Consider the following 27,331-nt stretch of genomic DNA (forward strand, 5'->3'; position numbering starts at 1 on the left):
TTAATAAAAACAGCAAATAATGTTGGTGATAAAATATCACCTTGCTTAACACCAGAGGGCGTCGGAAACCATTCTGTATGATATTCATTCACTTCCACACAAGCAACAGGTGCCGTATATAAAGAGTTAACGGCTTGATAGAATTTTCCATTAACCCCTATTTGGTAAAACTTAAATTTTAGGAGATCATGATCAACAAAATCAAACAGTGTAACTGGAGCTGTAGTAATTCGTTGCTTTTGGCTCAATTTCGGCGAGTGCAGACCAGATTTTACTGCTTGTGTTGAACCCCAATGATATGACGCGATGATGACGCGTGACATCTCCTGTTTTCTCCCCCTTGGGTTAGGCATTGACCTTGAACGGTTAAGGTCAGGAAAGGTCATCTGGCAGCGAGTCTCGTGAGAGTTTTCGTGACTCGGGGGCTTCTAGACACGACCGTCTTGTAAAAGCTGTTCTCTTAACTTTGTTAACATTTCACCACTAAAGCAGCCTTCACATTTCATTATGATTGATCAGTTCTGTCGGTCCACCACTTTGGTCCAGACTAAAATATCTCAACAACTATTAAATGGATGGACATGAAATGTTCTAGAAACATTCATGTTCCCCTCAGGATGAATTATAATAACTATAATAACTGACTTTTCATCTAGCTCCATCATCAGGTCAACATTTCAATTTGTCCCGAAACATTGTTTTAAATACCTGCAGAACTAACTACATTCCCATCAGCCGTTGTAAATGGAGATGTTACTTTCACTTACTGGTGATTTGGAACCTTTCAAATTGTTTTTATTTTATTTTGGTTGTGATTTATTTTTGATAAATTAGTTTTTGTTTTCAGTGTAAGTTTATTTTCTATCTCTTCGTATGTAGTCATTTCACTTATTCTCTGATCTTTATATTTGTTTTCCCGTTCTTAAATCACCAACATTACATAGAGTCTGAACCTAAACTGATAAGTCCACCTTAAAACTGACATGTCCACCTTAAATAGAACGACTACTCCTCTGACTAAACTGTGTTTTCATTCAGTCATCTTGTCTTCATGACATCAAATAGAAACTTGTACATATATTTTGGATAATTTTATATGTCTATATTGTACATATTGTAAACATTTCATGTAATTAAACATTGATTTTAATGTACTGCAAGCAACACATCTGGGGGCCAAGCAACGGGCATGTGCTCCGAACAGGCACTGCAGCAGGAATCAAGATGAACAATCTAAAATGAAACAGTATCTATAAAAAAGAAAATGCTAAACAAACCAAACATGAAGATCAGAAACTAAATGAAATAATTTTACATATGAAAACGTCGACAATCGAAACAAAACAACTAAACAACAATCAAAAGAAAACTGTGAAAAAAACATTAAGTGAAACAAAAATAAACATCTCTTTGGAATAATGAGTCAGCAGGAGGACAGGTGCAGGTTAAGAGGTTCAATTCAGTGACTTTCCCATTAAGAAACAAACAACATGATGAATATAATCATCCTCTTTAACTGCTCTGTTCCACTGTCACACAGACCTTCAGTGGTGATATATTCAGTTTACCAGCAGTGCAAATGTATGGAAACAGCTTCTCAGTGAAAGTGTGTGTGAAGGTGTGTATGTGTGTGTTAGTATCAGGATCAGAGAACGACAGCTTTCCTCTGTTCCAGTCCAGATTCACTCTGATCCTCTGGAGCTTCTTCTGGACTCTGATATCAGTGGGTGGATCTGGTAGTGATCGTGCTGAGTACTCACCTTTAGAGAACCGTATTCTCCATAATCCAGACTGTATGGGTCCCTTCCTCTGGACAGACTCTGCTAACACACCCAGATACCAGCCTGTACTGTCTCCAACCTCGACATCCCAGCTGTGAGTCCCAGAGTTAAAGCCCTCAGAGCCCAGGACACAGATGTGTTTATCAAACCTCTCTGGATTATCAGGAAGCTGCTGTCTCTCTCCTTCTCTCACACTGGTCAGATCTTCAGACAGGATGAGTTTTCGATGAGCAGTGTTTGGATCCAGAATCAGATGAGTGTAGGAGACCATCCCCTTCATCTTGTTCCAGATGTTGAAGGTCAGGTTGCCCAGGTGTTTTGCCTCGTCTATCAGAGCTCCTGAGAGCAGTTGTGGATCCTCCAATAGGGGGCGCTGCTGGACTCTTTCCACTGCAGCCTTGTAGTTGTGCAGGAATGAGACGTCTTCAGCTCTCAGCTCCTCCTCTGTGGCTCTGAATGTGTCTGAAAGAGCTGCTATCTCTCTGCTCAGAGCCTCCATCTTCTCCTTCATCATCTGACTCTTCTGCTCCTCTTCCTCCCTCAGAGCAGAGATCCTGGCCTCCTCTTCCTCTTCTAGAAACTGGTGAAGCTTCTTAAACTGCTCCTTAATCTTCCTCTCTGTGCTCCGGGCCTGGACCTTCATGTGTTCTGCTGTTTGATCAGACTTCACTTTAACTTGTTCAAAAACCTTTAACTTCTCCTTTAAGGGCTCCAGAGTTTCCTGAAGTTTCTTCTTGTGTTGTCGTGCAGCTTCATCGATGGGTCTGAATCTGTGGTTGGTGTGTTTTTCTGAATCTCTGCAGACGAGACACACTGGCTGCTGATGGTCCAGACAGAAGAGTTTGAGTTTCTCAGAGTGCAGACTGCAGAGAGCCTCTGAAGCTCTCTGATCTCTCTCCTGTAAGAAGGCCTCACACAGGTTCTTTTAGTCCCGGTTTAAAGGCGGTTTTGACGTTGAAGATATTGTTTTACAAACTGGACACACACGTGTTGGTTTCTCTCTCCACCATCTCTTCAGACAGTCTTTACAGAAGCTGTGGGTACATGACAGAAGAACAGGATCTCTAAAGACGTCATGACAGACCGGACAGCAGAGATCCTCCTCTGATCTGGAAGCCATTTTGACTCTGAGTGAAGCTGAAAACACAGCAGACAGAAAGTACAGTCAGTCATGGCTCCCCTCCCTCCTCTACATGCTTCACTGACATTGACCTTCACTTTGAGTCGTGTTTTTAGTCAAACTCACCTTCAGTGTGTGGAGCGTCAGCAGGTTGAAGCAGCAGTGTTGTAGTTTTCCACTTTTCTCTCCTGTAGATGAACTCACTCAGATGAAGTTGTTAGTTTGTTCTGAAGGTGAATCTGATCGTCTGGTTTTCAGTCTGTGTGACTCTCTTTAGTGAGGAAGAATAACAAACTGTTTCCTGGTTTGTCTGGTTTATCAGGTGAGTCTGATGATGGGTGGAGCTTTGTCATATCTCTGCTAAATGTTGTTGCTTCACATGTATCACATGATTTATTTCTGGATGTGTAAACTGATAGTGAGCAGCAGGCTGATGCAACATGTTAATGTTCAATAGATGTTTGAATGTAGTGGAGGACATAAAATATAATTTAGTAAAATCCTGTAAATATTCTGGGAATGGTGGAACATGGAACATCGAGGGAAAGGGGCAGCATGTATAGTAAAGAATAATGTATGTAAGGGGTAACATGTAAAATTGCTTTGTTTTGATGGATCATAAAGTGATGTGATGGATATAAATGATTGTGATTAATAATGAGAACCTGATTCACCTTACCCATTACAACTCAGCTGCATGAGACACAGACAGACAGTCGATACAACGACCCACCTTCAAAAATCAAAACTCCAGAGACTCAAAGGAACCCTTCACCAAGGTCTCGAGCATCAATGGGGGTTCCCACTGCGGAGAGGAGGCACGCATCACCAGGCGTTGTCTCCTGACCCCCTGCAGAAACCGCTCCATGAGAGGGTGGCAAAAGACCGGTCTATCGCCAAAACCTTCGTAGCAGGAAGAAATGGCTGCTGCGATGGTGGATCCGTCTCTCTTTAGTGAGGAAGAATAACAAACTGTTTCCAGGTTTTGTTCAGGGTGAGTCTGGTGAGTCTGGTGAGGGGTGAAGCTTTGTCACACCTCCTCTGCTGAATGTTGTTGCTTCTCACAATAGGCTCTTTCGAGATGAGCCAGGAAATTGTAATATTTAACGCTAGCTTGTATTAGTCTCATGTTGTGCAATGAAGGTTTCATCAACAAACATATCTTGTGTGGTTGATAATAAGAATTGTTATAATAATGAAGGTTATCTATATATAACACTTATCAAAATGAGTACTCATTACAAAGTGCTTTACAAGGTGGACATAAAAATAATAAAAGATAGAATCCAATGCCAGACACACAAACATTTCCACATATATTTACAAACAAATATAAATAAATCCCAACGTGGTCTGAAAACTACAAGTAGCCTACAGATCTGATCTAACAGGAAGTCATTTTTTCTGTGACTTCCTGTAAATTCCGTGCTGGCTGATTGAATCAGCTGGAAACTGTCTGCCTTGACCGCAGCTTTTAGTCACCACCCTCTGCTGCTGCCGCCTGATCTCGTCTGCTTTCCAGGCGAGGTGCAGTTCATCTCCAAGGAGCCTATTATCATCCCCCTGCAGAGCCGCAGAGCCTCTCGCAGACACACAGTTGTAGACGTACGCATGCGAGACTTCAACAACCACAATTTTAGACGTATGCCATCCCTAAACTCTTATCAAGGCTTCTAACATTAAAATAATAATCCACGTTTCTACGCTTTTATAACATTAAAGTTGTGAATATTGTAATAAATTAAAGATTTTTAAATCAATATAAACATTAATCTAAAACAGCTGTATGCCTACATACCATAGACTTATATATATATATATATATATATATATATACATATATATAAATGAGATCAGTGTTTGTGTGTGTGTATATATATATATATAAATGTGTGTATGTGTTTGCCCTGCTATAATGCATCTGTGAATAGGTCTACATTAGAACAAGTGAAATTGGCCATTAGTGCAAACACTTCCTGTAGAGAAAAACTGGCTTAATTCGATAGAGTAAGTCTGACACTGTGAACTCTGCAATTCATCCTCCAGCACAGTGGTTTTCAAACTCTGAGTTGTGACGCACTAGTGGCTTGCAGCATCCGGACAGGTGTGTTGTGGGAAGACTGTAATGGTTGTAATGCAGGGTTTAAGATGGGATCACACACAGCAGCTAATCCAAGAGTGATTTTAAACACTTCATTAATCTTAAATGACGTAAGAGACACAATTCTGTTGAAATATGATAAAACAGAGCGTTTCAGACAGAGGGTAAATGCAGGCATATTCAGACAGACGGTTTGAGGAAAATTGTGTTTTTTTATTTTTAACATTACAACATGTAAACATGTTGTAGTACACAAAATACAAGTATGAACCTGAAAATGAGCATGCTATTGGACCAAAGAAGTAGGGTAAAATTCTCAGCCTATGAACATTTCATCAATCCCTCGGTTCATCACAAACATTCAAAATCAAAATGGTTTATCTTAAAGGTGCCATATTGTAAAAATCTAGATTTTCATGTCTTAAGCAGGTTTATGTGCTCTATAAATACTGTGAAAGTATTCTAACGCTCAATCAACGGAGAAGTACACACATCATGACACTGCCCCCACCAAAAGCTGTTACTCCATTGGTGCAACAATCAGCATAGTGTTCTCCGCGTCATCTCCATACTTTGACCCTGCCATCCAACTTTGGCAGACAGAACCTGGACTCATCACTGAACATGCCATTCCCCCACATGTTCAGGTTCCATTGACTGTGTTGTCGACACCAGCGCAAACGGGCCTGACGGTGAAGGGCATTGCAGGCTTCCTTGTAGCCTTATGAGAATAAACTGTTTACCATTGGCAGAGCATTTTGGCAATTTTTTCTTGGGCGCTACCCACATAATCAGCTGTGCTGCTCATCCCACAAATGCATGATCCTTACAAGTTGGACATCATTGTGAAGGTAAATAAACAGGCTTTCCAACGATGTAAAATACAATGCCAATTAGCATTGTAACAACAGAGAAATAATCCACCAAACACAAGTTTCCAAGCTTTTTTTTCCCAGTTTATAAATCCTGAATCATCACTGGTGCAGCCGAGTGTTTTTAGAAATCACATCATTAGTTAAATGGAGATCACCTGTGGTTGGTGAAGGGTGATTGTGGTATAAATGCACCTGTAACTTTATCGGGACAAAACCTCCAACATGAAGACAAAGAAACTCTCCGATGAGCTCTGTGAAAAGATGATTGAAATATACTATATACTATATTTGTATAGTTCAATATCACAAATCACAAATTTGCCTCAGGAGGGTTTTACAATCTGAACAGGATACGACACCCTCTGTCCTTTACAGTACGACCCTCTCATCGGATGAGGAAAAACTTAACCAAAAAAAACTTTTAACGGAAAAGCTCTGTGAACAGATTATTGAACAGCTCACATCAGAGGAGAAAATTTAAGTGTCAACATTTCACCACTAAAGCAGCCTTCACAGTTCATTATGATTGATCAGTTCTGTCGGTCCACCACTTTGATCCAGACTAAAATATCTAAACAACTATTAAATGGATGGACATGAAATGTTCTAGAAACATTCATGTTCCCCTCAGGATGAATTATAATAACTATAATGACTGACTTTTCATCTAGCTCCATCATCAGGTCAACATTTCAATTTGTCCCGAGACATTGGTTTAAACACTCGTAGAACTAATTACATTCCCATCAGCCGTTGTAAATGAAGATGTTACTTTCACTTACTGGTGATTTGGAACCTTTTAATTTTAATTTTTTTTTATTTTGTTGGGATTTATTTGTGACAAATTAGTTTTTGTTTTCAGTGTACGTTTATTTTCTATGTCTTCGTATGTAGTCATTTCACTTATTCTCTGATCTTTATATTTGTTTTCCCGTTCTTAAATCACCAACATTACATAGAGTCTGAACCTAAACTGATAAGTCCACCTTAAAACTTACATGTCCACCTTAAATAGAACGACTACTCCTCTGACTAAACTGTGTTTTCATTCAGTCATCTTGTCTTCATGACATCAAATAGAAACTTGTACATATATTTTGGATAATTTCATATGTCTATATTGTATATATTATAAACATTTCATGTAATTAAACATTGATTTTAATGTACTGCAAGCAGCACATCTGGGGGCCAAGCAACGGGCACGCGCTCCGAACAGGCACTGCAGCAGGAATCAAGATGAACAATCTAAAATGAAACAGTATTGATAAAAAAGAAAAATCTAAAAAAACAACAACATAAAGATCAGAAACTAAATTAAATAATTTTACATATGAAAACGTTGACAATCGAAACAAAACAACTAAACAACAACAAAAAGAAAACTATGAAAAAAACATTAAGTGAAACAAAAATGAACATCTCTTTGGAATAATGAGTCAGCAGGAGGACAGGTGCAGGTTAAGAGGTTAAATTCAGTGACTTTCCCATTAAGAAACAAACAACATGATGAATATAATCATCATCTTTAACTGCTCTGTTCCACTGTCACACAGACCTTCAGTGGTAATATATTCAGTTTACCAGCAGATCTAATGTATGGAAACAGCTTCTCAGTGAAAGTGTGTGTGAAGGTGTGTATGTGTGTGTTAGTATCAGGATCAGAGAACGACAGCTTTCCTCTGTTCCAGTCCAGATTCACTCTGATCCTCTGGAGCTTCTTCTGGACTCTGAGATCAGTGGGTGGATCTGGTAGTGACAGTGCTGAGTATTCACCTACATAGAACCCTATTACCCATAATCCATACCGTGTGAATCCCTTCCTCTGGACAGACTCTGCTAACACACCCAGTTCCCATAATGTACTGTCTCCAACCTCGACATCCCAGCTGTGAGTCCCAGAGTTAAAGCCCTCAGAGCCCAGGACAGAGCACTGTAGATCAAACCTCTCTGGATTATCAGGAAGCTGCTGTTCCTCTCCTCGTCTCACACTGGTCAGATCTTCAGACAGGATGAGTACTGGATGAGCAGTGTTTGGATCCAGAATCAGAGGAGTGTAGGAGACCATCTCCTTCATCTTGTTCCAGATGTTGAAGGTCAGGTTGCCCAGGTGTTTGGCCTCGTCTATCAGAGCTCCTGATAGCAGCTGTGGATCCTCCAGCAGGAGGCGCTGCTGGACTCTTTCCACTGCAGCCTTGTAGTTGTGCAGGAATGAGACGTCTTCAGCTCTCAGCTCCTCCTCTGTGGCTCTGATTGTGTCTGAAAGAGCTGCTATCTCTCTGCTCAGAGCCTCCATCTTCTCCTTCATCATCTGACTCTTCTGCACCTCTTCCTCCCTCAGAGCAGAGATCCTGGCCTCCTCTTCCTCTTCTAGAAACTGGTGAAGCTTCTTAAACTGCTCCTTAATCTTCCTCTCTGTGCTCCGGGCCTGGACCTTCATGTGTTCTGCTGTTTGATCAGACTTCACTTTAACTTGTTTAAAAACCTTTAACTTCTCCTTTAAGGGCTCCAGAGTTTCCTGAAGTTCCTTCTTGTGTTGTCGTGCAGCTTCATCGATGGGTCTGAATCTGTGGTCGGTGTGTTTTTCTGAATCTCTGCAGACGACACACACTGGCTGCTGATGGTCCAGACAGAAGAGTTTGAGTTTCTCAGAGTGCAGACTGCAGAGAGCCTCTGAAGCTCTCTGATCTCTCTCCTGTAAGAAGGCCTCACACAGGTTCTTTAAGGCCCGGTTTAAAGGTGGTTCTGACGTTGAAGATATCGTTTTACAAATTGGACACTCGCATGTTGGTTTCTCTCTCCACCAGTTGTTCAGACAGTCTTTACAGAAGCTGTGGGTACATGACAGGAGAACAGGATCTCTAAAGACGTCATGACAGACCGGACAGCAGAGATCCTCCTCTGATCTGGAAGCCATTTAGTCTCTGAGTGAAGCTGAAAACACAGCAGACAGAAAGTACAGTCAGTCATGGCTCCCCTCCCTCCTCTACTAGCTTCTCTGACATTTACTTTCACTTTGAGTCGTGTTTTTAGTCAAACTCACCTTCAGTGTGTGGAGCGTCAGCAGGTTGAGGCAGCAGTGTTGTGGTTTTCCACTTTTCTCTCCTGTAGATGAACTCACTCAGATGAAGTTGTTAGTTTGTTCTGAAGGTGAATCTGATCGTCTGGTTTTCAGTCTGTGTGACTCTCTTTAGTGAGGAAGAATAACAAACTGTTTCCTGGTTTGTCTCGTGTGAGTCTGGTGAGGGTGGAGCTTTTGTCAGACTTCCTCTGCTAAATGTTGTTGCTTCACATGTATCACATGATTTATTTCTGGATGTGTAAACTGATAGTGAGCAGCAGGCTGATGCAACATGTTAATGCTCAAAAGAAGATGGAATATAGGTTGAATGTAGTGGAGGAGATAAAATATAATTTAGTAAAATCCTGGGAGTATTCTGGGAATGGAGGAACGTGGAACATCGAGGGAAAGGGGCAGCATGTATAGTAAAGAATAATGTATGTAAGGGGTAACATGGAAAATTGCTTGGTTTTGATGGATCATAAAGTGATGTGATGGATATAAATGATTGTGATTAATAATGAGAACCTGATTGACCTCACCCATTACAACTCAGCTGCATGAGACACACACAGACAGTCGATACAACGACCCCACCTTCAAATATCAAAACTCCAGAGACTCAAAGGAACCCTTCACCAAGGCCTCAAGCACCAATGGCAGTTCCCACTGCGGGGAGGAGGCACGCATCACCAGGCGTTGTCTCCTGACCCCCTGCAGAAACCGCTCCATGAGAGGTTGGCCAAAGACCGGTCTATTGGCAAAACCCTCGTAGAAGGAAGAAATGGCTGCTGCGATGGTGGATCCGGCTCTGTCTAAGGGATGACCGAAGGCAGCAGCAGAATGTAGGCGGCTGGAGCGAGGACTTCAACGGCGTCGAATCTTGGGCAGCGCTCGGCAGGCTGGTGGCTGCTGAACTCTGCTCTCTGCATGGTCTGCGCTGAGGCACTAGAAGCAGGCGTTGTAAACATCCGTCCCGGCGATCAGGCCGGGACATGACGGGCACTGACGAGTTTCTTGAAGCGGCGCCTCTATCCGTGGAGATGAGCAGTCAGTGGGCAAATCGCCATTCGCTGAAAAGAAAAAGGAAAGTAGACATGTGTGCTACCTTTATATACTGCGGGGTCCTCACGTATTCGGGTTGGTACGTTCTGATTGGCTGGCTACGCTTATGCAAATTTTCAGTGGGTGAATGCATGCTGGTGATTGGAGGATTACCCATTGAGTCCAGTAGAGGCCGGCCTGTTTGAGTTAGAACCATGGTTTTATATCAGCATCTTTAGGAAGTGGCAACCTAAGCCTATGGAGAAAAATAACACTCCCAACGTTTTATTAGGCCTAAACATCTTCTTGTTTTTAACTCTGTTTATGAGCTGCTTAGGTTTTTATATACAACACTTTACAATCAAATGAACACGTCTATCATTTTCTAGACTGGACGAGTATATTTGATATTGACTATATTTTAGAATAAAGTAATTAAAATGAGCTTCACCTTTACCAGCTGCACTAATACTTTTAATCCAGTGATATACTGTATATTATTCTGAAATGGGCCATTCTGCACAATGAGTACTTTTGGTACTTTAAGTATATTTTGATGCTAATTCTTTTGTACTTTTACTTAAGTAAAACTTTGAATGAAGGCTTTTACTTGTAACAGAGTATTTCTACAGTGTGGTATTACTACTTTTACTTAAGTAAAAGTTCAGAGTACTTCTTCCACCTCTGTGAAACATAAATCCTGAATCATCACTGGTGCAGCCGAATGGTTTTAGAAATCACATCATTAGTTAAATGGAGATCCCCTGTGATTGGTGAAGGGTGGTTGTGGTATAAATGCACCTTTAACTTTATCAGGACAAAACCTCCAACATGAAGACAAAGAAACTCTCTGATCAGCTCTGTGAAAAGATGATTGAAAAGTCAAGTCAAGTAAATTTTATTTGTAAAACTCAATATCACAAATAAAGAGGCTTTACAATCTGTACAGGATACGACACCCTCTGTCCTTTACAGTACGACCCTCTCATCGGATGAGGAAAAACTTAACCAAAAAAAACCTTTTGACATGGAAAAGCTGTGTGAACAGATTATTGAAAAGCTCACATCAGAGGAGAAAATGTCACTGAACTTCCTTTGGAGTTAAATCCATCATTAATTAACATAATATTCAAACTAAACTCATTGTTATTTCATCATTCCAAGTTTTATTGGAGCTCATTTTATTTTAATTACAGAATTCTTTATTTTCATAATCTTTTTCAAAAGTCTGTTTTTGTTTCATGAAGGTATTTTCTCCTTTATTGTTATTGTCTGAGGATGGAGGGGGGCGCTGACTAGTGACAACACAGCTGTTGTGAAAAGAGACATTATGAATAAAAGAGTCATTCGAAAAAAATATGAAATAAAAACAGACTTATGAAAAAGGGATGTTTTCAGAAGAATCTTTAATGAACTAAAATCAGCTGTAATCTGATATGCATGTTAAATAATATTAATACTTAGTAAAGACAATAAACTATATTGATCCCAGGAGGGAAATTTAGCTTTACAGCAGCACGAGAATATCAAAGAAAGACAAGAACAGTTATGAGTAGAAAAATATAGACCCATATGCAGAAAATAAAACATCACATTTAGAAAGCTATTAAACCAGTGTGCATAAATGTAATGTAATGCAAAACCAATAGTGCTGTTTTCTGATTATCCAAATCAAAGTTTCATAGTTACAGTGTATTTTGAATGTGTTTTTATATTAATTAGTATATATGCAAAATAAATTAAATTAAGCACCAGATAAAAAAATAAAACCTTTTTAATAATATTAATATTGAGAATAATAATATGATTGAAGTTAAACAATTGTGGTGAAATGTTCATCAAATTATATAAATATGAATTGAACATGTAACAATTATTATACAGATATTTTAATCCTGTTCAGTTGAACACACTTTGATCAGCAGATGGCGGTAACAATAGGATTGTTGGTTCCTAGTTGTTGTTGTTCCGGGGAACAGTTAGAGTGTGACACAGACAAAGTAACGCTAGCTGGAGCTGAATTAACATGTGGACTGTCGTACTGAATAAAGTCACAAGTAAGCAACTGTAATGCTTTAACCGTCCAGTCTGTATGGTTAGTGAAGAACGGAACAGATTGAAACAATGGCGATAAAACATCATTAAAAGAAGTCCTGCTGCAGGTTCTTCTCCTCATTACACAACATTTAAAAAGACCTCCAGACTGCAGTTTACCTGCTGAAATTAAAGATGTTAAACTAAAGTCGGTAACACGTCATTTTACAGGTCTGCAAATTTCATGGTAATTAGGTGATAATTAGCAAGTAACCTATTTGAAATTTCTTTGGGATTACTGCCAAATTACCCCAAAATGTACCTCAAAATGTATAGAAAATGACTTTATTGTAAACATTATTTAATAATTATATGCTAAAATACCATATAAAGGTTAAAATAGGGCAATCAGACTTGAGAAGCGGCTATGTGCTGCTCTTCATCGGAGGTGGAAAACCAAAACTAATAGAAGACACTTCTGATCAGACACAAATCTCACCATTGTGTGACTTATTGATTACACAAATGTAACCTGGTAGCTGATGTAATGATTCAGGGAGTTTTTAAAAACATTTTAAAGAAGTTATGTGCTAATTATCATCTATTTATCAGCAGACATGGAAATAAAGCATATCAATTAACTTTGTATTCTTTTCCTGGAAATGTATTAAATAAATGACCAGCTATTTGGAAATAGTGGAATATAATTATTAAATAATGTTTATAATAAAGTAATTTTTGAAGAATTCTGAGGTAATTATTGGGGTAATTTGGCAGTAATTCCAAAGGTTATTTGCTAATTATCACCTAATTACCATGAAAGTTGCGGACCTGTAAGATGAGGTGTTACCCTAAAGTCATGCCATCGCTTCTCATCATTTGTGGATTATACAGTATGAAGTAAAGACAATATGTTCCAATTCAGTTCCAGTCAGTCGTTTGATATGATTCATTCAGGGAAATTAAGGAATATTAGTAAAGGAGATGCTTTCATCTGATAGTCTTCAGCCTCCCTGTCTCAGCCTGTGTCTCGAGCTTTTGCGTCGCTTTTACACTGTGGTGTCAGTTATCTTTTAGTTCCAGTTTGTAGCTTTGTAAAATGTTGGTTGTGTCTAGAAGGTAACCGCCAAGTTGAGAAACTCTTGCGAGATAGTTAAGGTTAGGCCAAGGCTTATTTAAAGAGGCTGGGACACAGTCTTGAGCTATGGGGTATGACACATGTGCAGAATGAATGAATGAATGGATGGATGAATGAATGAGTCATTTATTTTCATTTCTGGTCATTTACATAACCCATCCCTCATGGGATTAATCAGACACATTAACAAACAACAAAACAAACAAACAAACATCCCAGCATGTTAGACCACCATCATCTAACAGCACAATACACCAGCATCATCCAAACAGAAAATTAAACATCATCCAGACATAATCGCACACGTGAACCTCCCACAAATAATGCTCCAGGATACATCCCACAATGAAAACACAACACATAAACAGTCACAGATATACAATCACAGCCGCCTAAGCACAAGACACATACACACATCCAATCATGACAAAAAAAGGCATCAGAGTCGGAGGAATTTATCTATTGTATGTTGTTTTTCTTCTCCTGTCCCATGCTTTAGAACGAAAGAAAGAAATTCAGCAAATGCAAAAACATTATCAAAAAGATATTCAATTAAGACTCCAGTCTCCATACCTATCAAATCTAAACCAGGGACATTAACTTTTTTAAATAATATTTGTCGTAAATCATGATACAAAGGACAAAATATAATAAAATTAATTTCGTTCTCAACCTCATTTAGTTCACAATATTGGCAAAGTCAGGACAGACAGGACAAACACATGTTTGATACAGTTTGGAATATGTAGAATAACCCATATCGCTCATCATTTAAGTTTTACCTATAAACCCCCCAATGCTCTACTTGCTGAGTCTGCTAGAACTGATGCACCATGTAAACAAGACATACTATCATCTAAAGAAAGCCAAGATACTTCTATTTATCTGTAAACTCAAGTTGTTTCTCACAAACGCAAAACTGAAAACTACTCCTTTCTCTACCTGGTTTTCCAAAGTGCATAATTTGTGGGGGTTTTTTTATTGATATAAAATCTCCACTTTTTACACCATCCATCAACACATGTCAGCATTGCTTGTAAATCTTCCTCATTCTCTGACAGTAAAATAATATCATGAGCATAAAGAAGAATGTTTACAAGTACACGGCCACATAAAACCCCTTTCCCCAGCTGCTTTATCTCTCTTGACAGATCATTAATATAAACAGCAAATAATGTTGGTGATAAAATATCACCTTGCTTAACACCAGAGGGCGTCGGAAACATTTCTGTATGATATTCATTCACTTTCACACAAGCAACAGGTGCCCTATATAAAGAGTTAACGGCTTGATAGAATTTTCCATTAACCCCTATTTGGTAAAGCTTAAATTTTAGGAGATCATGATCAACAAAATCAAACAGTGTAACTGGAGCTGTAGTAATTAGTTGCTATTGGCTCAATTTCGGCGAGTGCAGACCAGATTTTACTGCATGTGTTGAACCCCAATGATATGACGCAATGATGACGCGTGACATCTCCTTTTTTCACCCTCCTTGGGTTAGGTATTGACCTTGAACAGTTAAGGTCAGGAAAGGTCATCTGGCAGCGAGTCTCGTGAGAGTTTTCGTGACTCGGGGGCTTCTAGACACGACCGTCTTGTAAAAGCTGTTCTCTTAACTTTGTTAACATTTCACCACTAAAGCAGCCTTCACAGTTCATTATGATTGATCAGTTCTGTCGGTCCACCACTTTGGTCCAGACTAAAATATCTCAACAACTATTAAATGGATGGACATGAAATGTTCTAGAAACATTCATGTTCCCCTCAGGATGAATTATAATAACTATAATAACTGACTTTTCATCTAGCTCCATCATCATTTCAATTTGTCCCAAGACATTTGTGTAAACACCTGCAGAACTAATTACATTCCCATCAGCCGTTGTAAATGGAGATGTTACTTTCACTTACTGGTGATTTGGAACCTTTTAAATTGTTTTTATTTTATTTTCGTTGGGATTTATTTGCGACAAATTATTTTTTGTTTTCAGTGTAAGTTTATTGTCTATCTCTTCGTATGTAGTCATTTCACTTATTCTCTGATCTTTATATTTGTTTTCCCGTTCTTAAATCACCAACATTACATAGAGTCTGAACCTAAACTGATAAGTCCACCTTAAAACTGACATGTCCACCTTAAATAGAATGACTACTCCTCTGACTAAACTGTGTTTTCATTCAGTCATCTTGTCTTCATGACATCAAATAGAAACTTGTACATATATTTTGGATAATTTCATATGTCTATATTGTATATATTATAAACATTTCATGTAATTAAATATTGGTTTTAATGTACTGCAAGCAGCACATCTGGGGGCCAAGCAAGGGGCACACGCTCCGAACAGGCACTGCAGCAGGAATCAAGATGAACAATCTAAAATGAAACAGTATTGATAAAAAAGAAAAGGCTAAACAAACCAAACATGAAGATCAGAAACTAAATGAAATAATTTTACATATGAAAAGGTCGACAATCGAAACAAAACAACTAAACAACAACCAAAAGAAAACTGTGAAAAAAATATTAAGTGAAACAAAAATAAACATCTCTTTGGAATAATGAGTCAGCAGGAGGACAGGTGCAGGTTAAGAGGTTCAATTCAGTGACTTTCCCATTAAGAAACAAACAACATGATGAATATAATCATCCTCTTTAACTGCTCTGTTCCACTGTCACACAGACCTTCAGTGGTAATATATTCACTTTACCAGCAGAGCTAATGTATGGAAACAGCTTCTCAGTGAAAGTGTGTGTGAAGGTGTGTATGTGTGTGTTAGTGTCAGGATCAGAGAACGACAGCTTTCCTCTGTTCCAGTCCAGATTCACTCTGATCCTCTGGAGCTTCTTCTGGACTCTGAGATCAGTGGATGGATCTGGTAGTGACCGTGCTGAGTATTTACCTTCAGAGAACCGTATTCTCCATAATCCAGACTGTATGGGTTCCTTCCTCTGGACAGACTCTGCTAACACACCCAGAAACCAGAATGTACTGTCTCCAACCTCGACATCCCAGCTGTGAGTCCCAGAGTTAAAGCCCTCAGAGCCCAGGACACACCAGCTTTCATCAAACCTCTCTGGATTATCAGGAAGCTGCTGTTCCTCTCCTCCTCTCACACTGGTCAGATCTTCAGACAGGATGAGTTCTGGATAAGCAGTGTTTGGATCCAGAATCAGAGGAGTGTAGGAGACCATCTCCTTCATCTTGTTCCAGATGTTGAAGGTCAGGTTGCCCAGGTGTTTGGCCTCGTCTATCAGAGCTCCTGAGAGCAGCTGTGGATCCTCCAGCAGGGGGCGCTGCTGGACTCTTTCCACTGCAGCCTTGTAGTTGTGCAGGAATGAGACGTCTTCAGCTCTCAGCTCCTCCTCTGTGGCTCTGAATGTGTCTGAAAGAGCTGCCATCTCTCTGCTCAGAGCCTCCATCTTCTCCTTCATCATCTGACTCTTCTGCTCCTCTTCCTCCCTCAGAGCAGAGATCCTGGCCTCCTCTTCCTCTTCTAGAAACTGGTGAAGCTTCTTAAACTGCTCCTTAATCTTCCTCTCTGTGCTCCGGGCCTGGACCTTCATGTGTTCTGCTGTTTGATCAGACTTCACTTTAACTTGTTTAAAAACCTTTAACTTCTCCTTTAAGGGCTCCAGAGTTTCCTGAAGTTCCTTCTTGTGTTGTCGTGCAGCTTCATCGATGGGTCTGAATCTGTGGTCGGTGTGTTTTTCTGAATCTCTGCAGACGACACACACTGACTGCTGATGGTCCAGACAGAAGAGTTTGAGTTTCTCAGAGTGCAGACTGCAGAGAGCCTCTGAAGCTCTCTGATCTCTCTCCTGTAAGAAGGCCTCACACAGGTTCTTTAAGGCCAGGTTACAAGGTGGTTCTGACGTTGAAGATATTGTTTTACAAACTGGACACTCGCGTGTTAGTTTCTCTCTCCACCAGTTCTTCAGACAGACTTTACAGAAGCTGTGGCTACATGACAGAACAACAGGATCTCTAAAGACGTCATGACAGACCGGACAGCAGAGATCCTCCTCTGATCTGGAAGCCATTTCGTCTCTGAGTGAAGCTGAAAACACAGCAGACAGAAAGTACAGTCAGTCATGGCTCCCCTCCCTCCTCTACTAGCTTCACTGACATTTACTTTCACTTTGAGTCGTGTTTTTAGTCAAACTCACCTTCAGTGTGTGGAGCGTCAGCAGGTTGAAGCAGCAGTGTTGTAGTTTTCCACTTTTCTCTCCTGTAGATGAACTCACTCAGATGAAGTTGTTAGTTTGTTCTGAAGGTGAATCTGATCGTCTGGTTTTCAGTCTGTGTGACTCTCTTTAGTGAGGAAGAATAACAAACTGTTTCCTGGTTTGTCTCGGGTGAGTCTGGTGAGGGTGGAGCTTTGTCAGACTTCCTCTGCTAAATGTTGTTGCTTCACATGTAACACATGATTCATTTCTGGATGTGTAAACTGATAGTGAGCAGCAGGCTGATGCAACATGTCAATGTTCAATAGATGTTTGAATGTAGTGGAGGTGATAAAATATAATTTAGTAAAATCCGGTAAATATTCTGGGAATGGAGGAACGTGGAACATCGAGGGAAAGGGGCAGCATGTATAGTAAAGAATAATGTATGTAAGGGATAACATGGAAAATTACTGGGTATCGATGGATCATAAAGTGATGTGATGGATATAAATGATTGTGATTAATAATGAGAACCTGATTGACCTTACCCATTACAACTCAGCTGCATGAGACACACACAGACAGTCGATACAACGACCCCACCTTCAAATATCAAAACTCCAGAGACTCAAAGGAACCCTTCACCAAGGCCTCAAGCACCAATGGCAGTTCCCACTGCGGGGAGGAGGCACGCACCACCAGGCGTTGTCTCCTGACCCCCTGCAGAAACCACTTCATGAGAGGGTAGCCAAAGACCGGTCTATCGCCAAAACCCTCGTAGAAGGAAGAAATGGTTGCTGCGATGGTGGATCCGGCTCTGTCTCAGGGATGACCGAAGGCAGCGGCAGAATGTAGGCGGCTGGAGCGAGGACTTCAACAACGTCGAATCTTGGGCAGCGCTCAGAAGGCTGGTGGCTGCTGAACTCTGCTCTCTGCATGGTCTGTGCTGAAATCAAAGTTTCATAGTAGTTACAGTATATTTGGAATGTGTTTAAAAATAAAACCTTATTAATAATATTAATATTGAGAATAATAATATGATTAAAGTCAAACAATTGTGGTGAAATGTTCATCAAATTATATGAATATGAATTTAACATGTAACAATTATTATACAGATATTTTAATCCTGTTCAGTTGAACACACTTTGATCAGCAGATGGCGGTAAAACATCATTAAAAGAAGTCCTGCTGCAGATTCTTCTCCTCGTTACACAACATTTAAAAAGACCTCCAGACTGCAGTTTACCTGCTGAAATTAAAGATGTTAAACTAAAGTCGGTAACACGTCATTTTACAGGTCTGCACATTTCATGGTAATTAGTTGATAATTAGCAATTAACCTATTTGAAATTTCTTTGGGATTACTGCCAAATTACACCAAAATGTACCTCAAAATCTATCAAAAATTACTTTATTATAAACATTATTTAATAATTATATGCTACAATAGAATATAATGGTTAAAATAGGGCCCTCAGGCTTGAGAAGCGGCTGTGTGCTGCTCTTCATCAGAGGTGGAAAACCAAAACTAATAGAAGACACTTCTGATCAGACACAAATCTCACCATTGTGTGACTTATTGATTACACAAATGTAACCTGGTAGCTGATGTAATGATTCAGGGAGTTTTTAAAAACATTTCAAAGACGATATTTGCTAATTATTATCTATTTATCAGCAGACATGGAAATAAAGCATATCTATTAACTTTGTATTCTTTCTCTGGAAATATATTAAATAAATTACCAGCTATTGGGAAATAGCGGAATATAATTATTAACTAATGTTTATAATAAAGTAATTTTTGATGAATTTTGAGGTAAATATTGGGGTAATTTGGCAGTAATTCCAAAGCTTATTTGCTAATTATCACCTAATTACCATTAAATTTGCGGACCTGTAAAATGAAGTGTTACCCTAAAGTCATGCCATCGCTTCTCATCATTTGTGGATTATACAGTATGAAGTAAAGACAATATGTTCCAATTCAGTTCCAGTCAGTCGTTTGATTTGATTCATTCAGGGAAATTAAGGAATATTAATAAAGGAGATGATTTCATCTGATAGTCTTCAGCCTCCCTGTCTCAGCCTGTGTCTCGAGCTATTGCGTCACTTTTACACTGTGGTGTCAGTTATCTTTTAGTTCCAGTTTGTAGCTTTGTAGTATTTTGTTTGTGTCTAGAAGGTAACCCCCAAGTTGCAAAACTCTTGCGAGATAGTTAAGGTTAGGCCAAGGCTTATTTAAAGAGGCTGGGACACGGTCTTGAGCTATGGGGTATGACACATGTGCAGTGAATGAATGAATGAATGAATGAAAGAATCATTTATTTTCATGTCTGGTCATTTACATTACCCATCTCTCATGGTATTAATCAGACACATTAACAAACAACAAAACAAACCAACATCCCAGCATGTTAGACCACCATCATCTAACAGCACAATACACCAGCATCATCCAAACAGAAAATTAAACATCATCCAGACATAATCACACACGTGAACCTCCCACAAATAATGCTCCAGGATACATCCCACAATGAAAACACAACAAATAAACAGTCACAGATATACAATCACAGCCCCCTAAGCACAAGACACATACACACATCCAATCATGACAAAAAAAGGCATCAGAGTCGGAGGAATTTATCTGTTGTATGTTGCTTTTCTTCTCCTGTCCCATGCTTCAGAAAGAAATTCAGCAAATGCAAAAACATTATCAAAAATATATTCAATTAAGGCTCCAGTCTCCATACCTATCAAATCTAAACCAGGAACATTAACTTTTTTAAATAATATTTGTCGTAAATCAAGATACAAAGGAAAAAATATAATAAAATGAATTTCGTTCTCAACCTCATTTAGTTCACAATATTGACAAAGTCAGGACAGACAGGACAAACACATGTTTGATACAGTTTGGAATATGTAGAATAACCCATATCGCTCATCATTTTAGTTTTACCTATAAACCCCCCAATGCTCTACTTGCTGAGTCTGCTAGAACTGATGCACCATGTAAACAAGACATACTATCATCTAAAGAAAGCCAAGATACTTCTATTTATCTGTAAACTCAAGTTGTTTCTCACCAACGCAAAACTGAAAACTACTCCTTTCTCTACCTGGTTTTCCAAAATGCCTCGTTTGTGGTTTTCTTTATTGATATAAAGTCTCCACTTTTTACACCATCCATCAACACATGTCAGCATTGCTTGTAAATCTTCCTCATTCTCTGACAGTAAAATAATATCATGAGCATAAAGAAGAATGTTTACAAGTACACGGCCACATAAAACCCCTTTCCCCAGCTGCTTTATCTCTTTTGCCAGATCATTAATAAAAACAGCAAATAATGTTGGTGATAAAATATCACCTTGCTTAACACCAGAGGGCGTCGGAAACCATTCTGTATGATATTCATTCACTTTCACACAAGCAACAGGTGCCCTATATAAAGAGTTAACGGCTTGATAGAATTTTCCATTAACCCCTATTTGGTAAAGCTTAAATTTTAGGAGATCATGATCAACAAAATCAAACAGTGTAACTGGAGCTGTAGTAATTCGTTGCTATTGGCTCAGTTTCGGCGAGTGAAGACCAGATTTTACTGCATGTGTTTAACCCCAATGATATGACACGATGATGACGCGTGACATCTCCTGTTTTCACCCTCCTTGGGTTAGGCATTGACCTTGAACGGTTAAGGTCAGGAAAGGTCATCTGGCAGCGAGTCTCGTGAGAGTTTTCGTGACTCGGGGGCTTCTAGACACGACCGTCTTATAAAAGCTGTTCTCTTAACTTTGTTAACATTTCACCACTAAAGCAGCCTTCACAGTTCATTATGATTGATCCGTTCTGTCGGTCCACCACTTTGGTCCAGACTAAAATATCTCAACATATATTAAATGGATGGACATGAAATGTTCTAGAAACATTCATGTTCCCCTCAGGATGAATTATAATAACTATAATAACTGACTTTTGATCTAGCTCTATCATCAGGTCATCATTTCAATTTGTCCCAAGACATTTGTGTAAACACCTGCAGAACTAACTACATTCCCATCAGCCGTTGTAAATGGAGATGTTACTTTCACTTACTGGTGATTTGGAACCTTTTAAATTGTTTTTATTTTATTTTTGTTGGGATTTATTTGCGACAAATTATTTTTGTTTTCAGTGTAAGTTTATTTTACATCTCTTCGTATGTAGTCATTTCACTTATTCTCTGATCTTTATATTTGTTTTCCCGTTCTTAAATCACCAACATTACATAGAGTCTGAACCTAAACTGATAAATCCACCTTAAAACTGACATGTCCACCTTAAATAGAACGACTACTCCTCTGACTGAACTGTGTTTTTATTCAGTCATCTTGTCTTCATGACATCAAATAGAAACTTGTTAATATATTTTGGATAATTTCATATGTCTATATTGTACATATTGTAAACATTTCATGTAATTAAATATTGGTTTTAATGTACTGCAAGCAGCACATCTGGGGGCCAAGCAACGGGCACGCGCTCCGAACAGGCACTGCAGCAGGAATCAAGATGAACAATCTAAAATGAAACAGTATTGATAAAAAAGAAAAGGCTAAACAAACCAAGCATGAAGATCAGAAACTAAATGAAATAATTTTACATATGAAAACGTCGACAATCGAAACAAAATAACTAAACAACAATCAAAAGAAAACTGTGAAAAAAACATTAAGTGAAACAAAAATAAACATCTCTTTGGAATAATGAGTCAGCAGGAGGACAGGTGCAGGTTAAGAGGTTCAATTCAGTGACTTTCCCATTAAGAAACAAACATGATGAATATAATCATCCTCTTTAACTGCTCTGTTCCACTGTCACACAGACCTTCAGTGGTAATATATTCAGTTTATCTCTAGTGTTAATGTATGGAAACAGCTTCTCAGTGAAAGTGTGTGTGAAGGTGTGTATGTGTGTGTTAGTATCAGGATCAGAGAACGACAGCTTTCCTCTGTTCCAGTCCAGATTCACTCTGATCCTCTGGAGCTTCTTCTGGACTCTGAGATCAGTGGGTGGAGCTGATGGTGACCGTGTTGAGTATTTACCTTTATAGAACTGTATTCCCCATAATCCATACCGTGTGAATCCCTTCCTCTGGACAGACTCTGCTAACACACCCAGTAACCAGAATGTACTGTCTCCAACCTCGACATCCCAGCTGTGAGTCCCAGAGTTAAAGCCCTCAGAGCCCAGGACAGAGATGTATTTATCAAACCTCTCTGGATTATCAGGAAGCTGCTGTTCCTCTCCTCCTCTCACACTGGTCAGATCTTCAGACAGTATGACTAATGGATGAGCAGTGTTTGGATCCAGAATCAGAGGAGTGTAGGAGACCATCTCCTTCATCTTGTTCCAGATGTTGAAGGTCAGGTTGCCCAGGTGTTTGGTCTCATCTATCAGAGCTCCTGAGAGCAGCTGTGGATCCTCCAGCAGGGGGCGCTGCTGGACTCTTTCCACTGCAGCCTTGTAGTTGTGCAGGAATGAGATGTCTTCAGCTCTCAGCTCCTCCTCTGTGGCTCTGATTGTGTCTGAAAGAGTTGCTATCTCTCTGCTCAGAGCCTCCATCTTCTCCTTCATCATCTGCCTCTTCTGCTCCTCTTCCTCCCTCAGTGCAGAGATCCTGGCCTCCTCTTCCTCTTCTAGAAACTGGTGAAGCTTCTTAAACTGCCCCTTAATCTTCCTCTCTGTGCTCCGGGCCTGGACCTTCATGTGTTCTGCTGTTTGATCAGACTTCACTTTAACTTGTTCAAAAACCTTTAACTTCTCCTTTAAGGGCTCCAGAGTTTCCTGAAGTTCCTTCTTGTGTTGTCTTGCAGCTTCATCGATGGGTCTGAATCTGTGGTTGGTGTGTTTTTCTGAATCTCTGCAGACGAGACACACTGGCTGCTGATGGTCCAGACAGAAGAGTCTGAGTTTCTCAGAGTGCAGACTGCAGAGAGCCTCTGAAGCTCTCTGATCTCTGTCCAGTAAGAAGGACTCACACAGGTTCTTTAACACCAGCATAGAAGGTGGTTCCTCTTTTGAAGATCTTCTCTTACAAATTGGACACTCGCGTGTTGGTTTCTCTCTCCACCAGTTCTTCAGACAGTCTTTACAGAAGCTGTGGGTACATGACAGAAGAACAGGATCTCTAAAGACGTCATGACAGACCGGACAGCAGAGATCCTCCTCTGATCTGGAAGCCATTTAGTCTCTGAGTGAAGCTGAAAACACAGCAGACAGAAAGTACAGTCAGTCATGGCTCCCCTCCCTCCTCTACTAGCTTCACTGACGTTTACTTTCACTTTTAGTCGTGTTTTTAGTCAAACTCACCTTCAGTGTGTGGAGCGTCAGCAGGTTGAAGCAGCAGTGTTGTAGTTTTCCACTTTTCTCTCCTGTAGATGAACTCACTCAGATGAAGTTGTTAGTTTGTTCTGAAGGTGAATCTGATCGTCTGGTTTTCAGTCTGTGTGACTCTCTTTAGTGAGGAAGAATAACAAACTGTTTCCTTGTTTGTCTGGTTTATCAGGTGAGTCTGGTGATGGGTGGAGCTTTGTCACACTTCCTCTGCTGAATGTTGTTGCTTCACATGTAACACATGATTCATTTCTGGATGTGTAAACTGATAGTGAACAGCAGGCTGATGCAACATGTTAATGTTCAATAGATGTTTGAATGTAGTGGAGGAGATAAAATATAATTTAGTAAAATCCTGTAAATATTCTGGGAATGGGGGAAACATGGAACATCGAGGGAAAGGGGCAGCATGTATAGTAAAGAATAATGTATGTAAGGGATAACATGGAAAATTGCTTGGTCTTGATGGATCATAAAGTGATGTGATGGATACAAATGATTGTGATTAATAATGAGAACCTGATTCACCTTACCCATTACAACTCAGCTGCATGAGACACACACAGACAGTCGATACAACGACCCACCTTCAAATATCAAAACTCCAGAGACTCAAAGGAACCCTTCACCAAGGTCTCGAGCACCAATGGCAATTCCCACTGCGGGGAGGAGGCACGCATCACCAGGCGTTGTCTCCTGACCCCCTGCAGAAACCGCTTCATGAGAGGTTGGCCAAAGACCGGTCTATCGCCAAAACCTTCGTAGAAGGAAGAAATGGTTGCTGCGATGGTATGACAGGGATGACCGAAGGCAGCGGCAGAATGTAGGCGGCTGGAGCGATGACTTCAACGGCGTTGAATCTTGGGCAGCGCTCAGAAGGCTGGTGGCTGCTGAACTCTGCTCTCTGCATGGTCTGCGCTGAGGCACTAGAAGCAGGCGTTGTAAACATCCGTCCCGGCGATCAGGCCGGGACATGACGGGCACTGACGAGGTTCTTGAAGCGGCGCCTCTATCCGTGGAGATGAGCAGTCAGTGGGCAAATCGCCATTCGCTGAAAAGAAAAAGGAAAGTAGACATGTGTGCTACCTTTATATACTGCGGGGTCCTCACGTATTCGGGTTGGTACGTTCTGATTGGCTGGCTACGCTTATGCAAATTTTCAGTGGGTGAATTCATGCTGGTGATTGGAGGATTACCCATAGAGTCCAGTAGAGGCCGGCCTGTGTGAGTTAGAACCATGGTTTTATATCAGCATCTTTAGGAAGTGGCAACCTAAGCCTATGGAGAAAAATAACACTCCCAACGTTTTATTAGGCCTAAACATCTTCTTGTTTTTAACTCTGTTTATGAGCTGCTTAGGTTTTTATATACAACACTTTACAATCAAATGAACACGTCTATCATTTTCTAGACTGGACGAGTATATTTGATATTGACTATATTTTAGAATAAAGTAATTAAAATGAGCTTCACCTTTACCAGCTGCACCAATAATTTTAATCCAGTGATATACTGTATATTATTCTGAAATGGGCCATTCTGCATAATGAGTACTTTTGGTACATTAAGTATATTTTGATGCTAATACTTTTGTACTTTTACTTAAGTCAAATTTTGAATGAAGGCTTTTACTTGTAACAGAGTATTTCTACAGTGTGGCATTACTACTTTTACTTAAGTAAAAGATCAGAGTACTTCTTCCACCTCTGTGAAACATAAATCCTGAATCATCTCTGGTGCAGCCGAGTGGTTTTAGAAATCACATCATCAGTTAAATGGAGATCACCTGTGGTTGGTGAAGGGTGATTGTGGTATAAATGCACCTGTAACTTTATCAGGACAAAACCTCCAACATGAAGACAAAGAAACTCTCTGATCAGCTCTGTGAAAAGATGATTGAAAAGTCAAGTCAAGTAAATTTTATTTGTAAAACTCAATATCACAAATAAAGAGGCTTTACAATCTGTACAGGATATGACACCCTCTGTCCTTTACAGTACCACCCTCTCATCGGATGAGGAAAAACTTAACCAAAAAAAACCTTTTAACATGGAAAAGCTCTGTGAACAGATTATTGAACAGCTCACATCAGAGGAGAAAATGTCACTGAACTTCCTTTGGAGTTAAATCCATCATTAATTAACATAATATTCAAACTAAACTCATTGTTATTTCATCATTCCAAGTTTTATTGGAGCTCATTTTATTTTTATTACAGAATTATTTATTTTAATAATCTTTTTCAAAAGTCTGTTTTTGTTTCATGAAGGTATTTTTCTCCTTTATTGTTATTGTCTGAGGATGGAGGGGGGCGGTGACTAGTGACAACGCAGCTGTTGTGAAAAGAGACATTATGAATAAAAGTGTCATTCAGAAAAAATATGAAATAAAAACAGACTTCTGAAAAAGGGATGTTTTCAGAAGAATCTTTAATGAACTAAAAATCAGCTGTAATCTGATATGCATGTTAAATAATATTAATACTAAGTAAAGACAATAAACAATATTGATCCCAGGAGGGGAATTTAGCTTTACAGCAGCACGAGAATATCAAAGGAAGACAAGAACAGTTATGAGTAGAAAAATATAGACCCATATGCAGATAATAAAACATCACATTTAGAAAGCTATTAAACCAGTGTGCATAAATGTAATGTAATGCAAAACCAATAGTGCTGTTTTCTGATTATCCAAATCAAAGTTTCATAGTAGTTACAGTATATTTGGAATGTGTATTTATATGGATTAGTATAAATTGAAAATAAATTAAATTAAGCACCAGATAAAAAAATAAAACCTTATTAATAATAATAATATTGAGGATAATAATATGATTGAAGTTAAACAATTGTGGTGAAATGTTCATCAAATTATATAAATATGAATTGAACATGTAACAATTATTATACAGATATTTTAATCCTGTTCAGTTGAACACACTTTGATCAGCAGATGGTGATAAAACATCATCAAAAGAAGTCCTGCTGCAGGTTCTTCTCCTCATTACACAACATTTAAAAAGACCTCCAGACTGCAGTTTAGCTGCTGAAATTAAAGATGTTAAACTAAAGTCGGTAACACGTCATTTTACAGGTCTGCACATTTCATGGTAATTAGGTGATAATTAGCAATTAACCTATTTGAAATTTCTTTGGAATTACTGCTAAATTACCCCAAAATGTACCTCAAAATCTATCAAAAATTACTTTATTATAAACATTATTTAATAATTATATGCTACAATAGCATATAATGGTTAAAATAGTGCCCTCAGGCTTGAGAAGTGGCTGTGTGCTGCTCTTCATCGGAGGTGGAAAACCAAAACTAATAGAAGACACTTCTGATCAGACACAAATCTCACCATTGTGTGACTTATTGATTACACAAATGTAACCTGGTAGCTGATGTCATGATTCAGGGAGTTTTTTAATGTTATTTGCTAATTATCATCTATTTACCAGCAGACGTGGAAATAAAGCACATCAATTAACTTTGTATTATTTTCCTGGAAATATATTCAATAAATTACCAGCTATTGGGAAATAGCGAAATATAATTATTAAATAATGTTTATAATAAAGTAATTTTTAATGAATTTTGAGGTAAATATTG

General features: G+C 39.2%; 2 protein-coding genes and 1 pseudogene across 3 annotated transcripts; all 3 read right to left on the reverse strand.

Moving 5' to 3' along the window:
- Positions 1-339: 339 nt before the first annotated feature.
- On the reverse strand, positions 340-3,005 carry LOC141768541 (nuclear factor 7, brain-like; annotated as a pseudogene).
- A 2,165-nt stretch (positions 3,006-5,170) lies between these two features.
- On the reverse strand, positions 5,171-17,719 carry LOC141768546 (nuclear factor 7, brain-like). Of its 2 annotated transcripts, none has more exons than XM_074636954.1 (2): positions 17,330-17,719; positions 5,171-8,811 (listed from the first exon to the last, which is right to left on the reverse strand). In XM_074636954.1, exon 2 carries the CDS (start codon positions 8,792-8,794, stop codon positions 7,406-7,408), a length of 1,389 nt encoding a protein of 462 aa, XP_074493055.1. In that variant the 5' UTR covers positions 8,795-8,811; positions 17,330-17,719; the 3' UTR covers positions 5,171-7,405. The 2 variants fall into 2 exon arrangements, with proteins under 2 accessions (XP_074493055.1, XP_074493046.1); XM_074636945.1 differs by lacking the exon at positions 5,171-8,811 and adding an exon at positions 13,705-17,220.
- Positions 17,720-19,430: 1,711 nt separating this feature from the next.
- On the reverse strand, positions 19,431-23,569 carry LOC141768558 (zinc-binding protein A33-like). The gene has a single exon (XM_074636964.1). It carries the CDS (start codon positions 23,567-23,569, stop codon positions 22,181-22,183), a length of 1,389 nt encoding a protein of 462 aa, XP_074493065.1. The 3' UTR covers positions 19,431-22,180.
- Between the last annotated feature and the right edge of the window lie 3,762 nt (positions 23,570-27,331).

Source organism: Sebastes fasciatus, chromosome 1 (assembly GCF_043250625.1).
Source record: "Sebastes fasciatus isolate fSebFas1 chromosome 1, fSebFas1.pri, whole genome shotgun sequence".
In the NCBI taxonomy this organism is placed as follows: domain Eukaryota; kingdom Metazoa; phylum Chordata; class Actinopteri; order Perciformes; family Sebastidae; genus Sebastes; species Sebastes fasciatus.

Bases quoted from the DNA above. Each gene is read 5' to 3' on its own strand.
- LOC141768558 (XM_074636964.1), bottom strand. From the start codon at position 23,569: ATGGCTTCCAGATCAGAGGAGGATCTCTGCTGTCCGGTCTGTCATGAC.
- LOC141768546 (XM_074636954.1), bottom strand. From the start codon at position 8,794: ATGGCTTCCAGATCAGAGGAGGATCTCTGCTGTCCGGTCTGTCATGAC.